Raw genomic sequence first — 6,155 nt, 5'->3', positions numbered from 1 at the left:
GCCATTTCAGGCGGCAGAGGAATTTACACAGTCTTAGGATCTGTCAGTAGGTGGTATAGGAAACTGTAAAGATAAGTCCCCAGCAGCTTCCTTTCCACGAGAGCTTTCGGCATCTCTCAGATCTCCCAGATACGGCCGTGCCCTCGCTCTTATCAGGAACCTGACCATGCCCACTTCCAGCTTGTGCTAGGAGAGACAGACGGAGACTAGGTGTGTGTGTGTGTTTGGGGAAAGTCTTGCAGGGCTCGTATTTGTCACAGTGTCTGTTGCTTGACACATCTCAGATCTCAGATCTCAGTGTAAAGGATCTTCAAGGTGTCTTGAACATTTTGTTCAACTGTGTGTCGCTTCCTTCCCCTGAATGGATGTGAAGCTACATTTCATCACTGTCCAGTCAAAACCACATGTCTCTAAATTTGGTTGTTTAAAGTTTTTCAAATGGTTCTTTTGGAGTTGAGAGCATCATCCTTCTTCTTAAGCTGATTAAAATGTAAAAATTGACTGGACTCTCTGTGAAATGCAGCTGAAAACCTGGAGATTTTTCTTAATAGCTAAAATAAGATGTTCTGAAGATACATACACACAGGACTGTGATGGTGTCAACAATAAATAGTCACCTTTTGTTGTAAATAATATTACCAATTTGGAACAAATTCCACATGGTTCCATTCATGTTGTTATGTCGCTGTCACTGCCGCCCCTGGTTGTGTGTCTTTGTGTTAATGGGCCACTGAGTTGAGACTGCACCACTTTCCTCAGAAAACCTTGAAATACCATGAAATGGAGGCAACTAAAATTATTGAAAGGGGATGATTTAGCTTCATTATGGAAATTAATAACTTCAGAAACAAAGCCCTATATTTCTGAATAAGATCTGGTAAATGATGCTGTAATAAATATTTATAGTTGTTGAATATTCTTTACTGATCACTTGCAGGTGCTAGACCTTGGGTACCAAGACTCACCCAGACTGGGTCAAATTTGACCCAGTATTTTAGTGTCTGTAAGGCCATGCTGTAAGCACGGCTACTGGGTTTACTGCAGGGGTTTATTCAATGCCAGTAAACCTGTGTAAATCCAGTGAAGAAACCGAACATGTCCGTTTGTCTCATCGAGTGCCTCTGCTGCCCCCGACATCTCGTTCACAGAAGTTGCCCAGAGCAGATTAATGCAGACACAGACTGAGAGCAGTCAACACATTATAATTCGGTTGCTACAGAGAGAATGCCACCGCTCCAACCCTGTGGCCGTGCCCAGATGTCTGCTTTTGCTTTTATGCCTTTCCCCGCAGAGAGTGCTTGATGAGGGACAATTTGTTTGGATGTTTAGTGCTGCGGCACTGGCTGGTGGAGGATTATATGAGACGGCCTAGTGATTTGCGGTGGCTGGTAGTGGGCTGGAGTCAGTGCATGTGAGGGAGAGTGTTTGCATACACACAGTGTGCGTGTGTTTCAGTCCATGCGTTCTCAGTTCCAGGTCCTCGCTCTAACGCAGACATCAGTTGTCTCGCACCCTGGTTCATGTGAACTCACATTCATGACAAAAGCACCTCAGCTCCTATAAGGAGACGTTTATTACTTATTGGTGCCTTTTATCCATACTAGAAATATTAATAATTCATTGTTTCAAGATGCCTGAAATGCTTCTCTTGCTGAGTTCTCTTTATATGTTTTGGCAGCCAGGAGAATCATTGACTTCTCCTGTGAAGCTGCACATACTAAAAACTCAGCCAAACGCTACTGTGAGCTTTCCCAGATCTCACACCCTGACAGATTTTACTGCCTGAGAAAAAAAAAGCCAAGAAAATGATTTCATCTTTTGTGGTTAATGTAGCTTTCTGTTTCTGTTCATTCACCACCTGTGCAAAATTTAAACAGGTTCCTCTCTAACGTAAAATGCTTGGCTCCTCCATGGGAAACCAGTGTGCCATCCATGTGACCCAAGACTTTTGCTGCCTAATCCCAGTGACACAGGCCAACAACCTCTGTTACAAAACCTTTAGTTTATTACTTTTCAGTATCTTTGTTCTTTTAAATGTTGCCCAGTTCTTGAGCAGATGAACCTCAGTGTACTTTCATCCTCACGAGAGCAAAGAGATCACCAGTTACATCTCAGCTGTTGTCCAAAACATCTTGTGACAGCCCTTCATTTGATCCGTTCGAGGCCCCTTTGAACGCCGCTGTAGAACATGGCCCTGAAGGGCTTCACCCTCAGATGATAAAAAAGTGAATTATTGGTTTGTTTATCGTGATCTTAAAACCTAAAGTGCATTATTAAACAGAGAGCACATTAGAAGGAGAGTATTGTTAAAAGTGTTTTTAAAAACTTGTAGATCCCAGTAATTTATGTCACTGTGGTCACGGAGGCTCACCCTGGCCTTCTGGTTCTAATTTGGTTTAGGGTCTGCTCTGCGCGTCTCTACCTGTGATGCTGCCTTCTTTTCCCAGACCTAGTCTGACCGAGGTGACCTCCTCAGTGGAGGTTCGAACCTAGAGATGCTGCTGGGTGAGATTTGGGGCAACAAGATACAAAAGTGTTGATACACCTTGTGCGCCTCATGCACCTCTGGGGAAGGCACTAAAATGTCTTACTAAGGTGAAGAATAGTGAGTGAGAATGTGCTCCAAACATATCCTAATATGAAGAGACTCGTTACACAGCCTGGTAGCAATGCACAGATACACTAGTCCCTTTGAAAGTTTTTGGGCGACTCTTCTATCCAGTCACAGAAGGTCAAAGGTGGAGGTGGGTCAATCACTATGTGAATGTGTTTCTGGTCTCCTACTCCTGTCACACAGAGGCTTCAATCTAGTTTTAGCTTTAATGACTCCCAGGACAGCAAACTCTTGACTCCTGCATTAGCTGAAAAAAATGAGTAGGTAAAGGGTTGGCAATAGATCCCAAGACTTGGTAGTAGGTTCTGGGGGAAGTGTTCTTTTTCCCCTGACCTTAATCTGAACCTAACCTTCAGCCTAACACCTAACCAGGCATATCTTATTATACTTACCTTGACCCCAACTTCACTCTACCTCTAACCAGGTGTCTCTGCCTACTCCTTATTCTTAGAGTCTAATATATACAGTACCTGGCTGGAGCGTGGAACACTAGCTTGCTTCCTAAATCTTGCACATTTTAGCTCTTATTGTCTGTAAATGTGTCATAAGGGACATGGATGGGTAGTGTATACATCCAGCCCCAGCTGGAGTGTAGGACAAAAGCATTATACAAAACAAAAATAGAGACTGTGTCCACAGTGAAATTTGCAAGCTTCACAAAAATTGCTACAATCTAATTAATAAGGTCTTCATCAGGCATCCACCCACATGAACTGAAGCAGGCTGCATTTTAGACAAACAAGACTGTGGGTCCTCAGTCATTCTAAGCTCACTGAGGCTGTACCGAGGCACAGATGTACTTTGAGCTACTGTAAATGTTAGTCAGCATTGCTAACATATTCCCATGTTGATGCTAAAAGAGTGTAATGTTTTCCGTGTTCTGGATCCTTTTTATCAATGTAAAAGCTGAGGAAAACATTACCGATGTCACGGAGGAGTGAGAGGATTTCACTCTCCTTCAGCCCACAACAGTTTTCTGGTTTATTCAACACCTAAAAAAAAAGAATCGAATGAGGTTAATGAGGCAATGTTTAAAACGACAAGAAAATGTTTAGGGTCTTTATAATTGATCCCTTTGGTACCTTGCGCAGGTCTCCTCTTGAACAGTACTCCATGGTCAGCAGAGGTAGGTCATTTAAAGCAACGGAGTTCAACTCCTCTGGAACTTCTCTGGCCTGGACAACATTGACATGGTTCAACCTATGACAGGAGGAGAGCCAAACATGCAGGGATGGTTTAACAAGAGAAAATGTACATTGAAGTGTGCCTATAGGCTTCTTTGAGAGAACAAGCAGATGATTTAGACTCACTTCTTCATGATCTGGATCTCTCGGCTCCAGCGGTCTTTGTTCTTAGAGTTCAGCTCCATGCGGCAAATTTTCACGGCGATCTTCTCACCCGACTCCTGCTCCAAACACGGGCAGGGAATAAAAACAAGATAAAGACAAATCTGGGTGTGGAGTTCATGTTCTCTTTAGCAAACAGGTGGATGACAGAACGTACAAGGTGCTGGTACAGGTAGACGTGCCCAAAGCCTCCCATCCCAAGTCTCTCCTTCATTTCCCAGGAGCCACACTGTTTGAGTGCAGTGCGCTCCATGGTGTGAGGGCTGCTGGAGCTGCTTGTGCAACCGCGGTAGTCTGCAAAGGACCTCAGCTGAAACAACAAAACAAAAGAAAAATCTGTCACTGTCTCCAAACATTATGTACTACATTGGAGATCTTCATCAAGGTTTCTGTTCTGTGTCAAAAAAAAAGTGACGTTACTTATGCATTTACACACCTGTCGTCTATGCATCTGCAGGGGAAACTATTAACAGGTGGGTGTTTTTCACCACTTATTAATATTATATTGTTTTGTAATGTTTTCATCCCCATGGGAGAAAATCACAAATGTCAGTAACCAATTTCTCCCTCAACTTAAGCTAAAAGATCAGTCACACACTACATTAAATCCTAATATATTTCCTCTTGAAGTTATGGCAGCTTTTAGTGTTATATTACCATGCATGTTTCTTTGTAGTTTTGTCTTTATTTTTTTTAATATTCCAGTGGTGCACCTAGACCTTTTTTAATGTTTACATGCTGATTGTATCTTTTTACTGCTACAGTGACCTAAACCAGGATTAAGAGCATTTGATGTTATTGGACAGCCAATGTTAGGTCCACTGAAGTCAGAAGACTTACAGACAAGTTGACTATATGAACAAAAGACCTACTAAAAACATCTCACTTAACGAACATCATAAACTCACCTAGGTCGTTAGATGATAATTAGCCAACTTTAGATCTCAAATCATTGTTGCTGCACAGTGTTAGCTAACCGTGTTGTTTACGCTTCGTTGTCTTTAGCTTTTAAGACTGAACCGGCGAAATTATACCTTCAATCGATCAAACACGACTTTGATGGTAACATTTATATTTCTTTTGTGTTGCACGTTTGGGCGGAAAGCTGTAGAGAACAGGGCAGCTCCAAACCTGTGCAAAGTGAAAGTAGTTTGCTGTTACTGCGCATGCGTGCCCGTTTCAAGCGCAAAGAACTACTATATCTCTCTGTCTTGGGGATTCCCACCCGCCCCCACCAAACTAGTAGACAACCTATACGTCTATAGATTTAATATAAACACGAGGGATGAAAAAAGTTTACATTTTTGTCCTTTTAGCATAAAAGCAGTTAGGCCTGTTAGTAGCAACTAAGGAGTATTTTCCAAACTTTGGCAAAGTCTTCATTTGTCCACTAGATGGTGCTATATGTTTAAATTATGATTCGAGAGCCACAGTACACTAATCAGTAGTTGTCTGTGTGGCACACCAAAAAGAGACATGATGCAGTTTCTTCAGTTTCGCATGACAGTGGCTCAGGCATACTTGAGCAAGTGTGGCACTGCTGTTGAAGATGCACAAGAAGAGAATGCACACCCTTTGCAACAAGGAAGCAGACATCAGATCACCCCAGTACCGCATGTCTCAATCCGAACAACTTCTACAAAACATCTTCCAGAGATGGTCAACCTGAAAAACCCAATGCGTTGCAGACAAACAGGATGCTCAGGGAAATCACGTGTCCGATGTATGACATGCAACATGTTCCTGTGTTTGCAAACTGAACGTAACTGTTTTGCAGCTTTTCACAAAGGTCCATAGGTGTGATACTGTTTCTACAGACTACAAACAAATGAAATTTCTCTGCACAAAATGAATTGAGACAAAACATACTTTTGGAATATGTAGTCATGTAGTCATCAGTCTGCAATGTGTTGCAATTACTGTGCGCACAGTCATGTTCTGGCATAGATTTGTACTGTGATGTGTTGCAAATATTGTTAGCAAATTTTGTTTTTGCACAGCTATGTTCTGGCATAGATTTATTCTCTAATGTGATGCAAATATGTGCACAGCCATTTTCTGGAATAGTTTTGTACTGTGATGTGTTGCAAATATTGTTAGCAAATTTTGTTTTTGCACAGCTATGTTTATTCTGTAATGTGTTGCAAATATTGTGTGCACAGCCATGTTCTGGCATAGTTTTGTTCTGTCTCAAA

The 6,155-nt window shown here is 42.0% G+C and overlaps 1 protein-coding gene across 1 annotated transcript; it reads right to left on the bottom strand.

Moving 5' to 3' along the window:
• Positions 1–2,682: 2,682 nt before the first annotated feature.
• LOC109954493 (inhibitor of nuclear factor kappa-B kinase subunit alpha-like) lies at positions 2,683–5,131 on the bottom strand. Its single transcript, XM_020589850.1, has 6 exons — positions 4,869–5,131; positions 4,118–4,270; positions 3,925–4,019; positions 3,697–3,814; positions 3,537–3,606; positions 2,683–2,786 (listed from the first exon to the last, which is right to left on the bottom strand). The coding sequence occupies exons 2-6, from the start codon at positions 4,211–4,213 to the stop codon at positions 2,683–2,685; spliced, it is 483 nt and encodes a 160-aa protein (XP_020445506.1). The 5' UTR covers positions 4,214–4,270; positions 4,869–5,131.
• Positions 5,132–6,155: the final 1,024 nt, after the last annotated feature.

This window comes from Monopterus albus, unplaced genomic scaffold (assembly GCF_001952655.1).
Source record: "Monopterus albus unplaced genomic scaffold, M_albus_1.0 scaffold10.1, whole genome shotgun sequence".
Lineage (NCBI taxonomy): Eukaryota > Metazoa > Chordata > Actinopteri > Synbranchiformes > Synbranchidae > Monopterus > Monopterus albus.
Note: the sequence above shows the minus strand (reverse complement) of the source record. Positions and strands in the feature narration are given on the sequence as shown.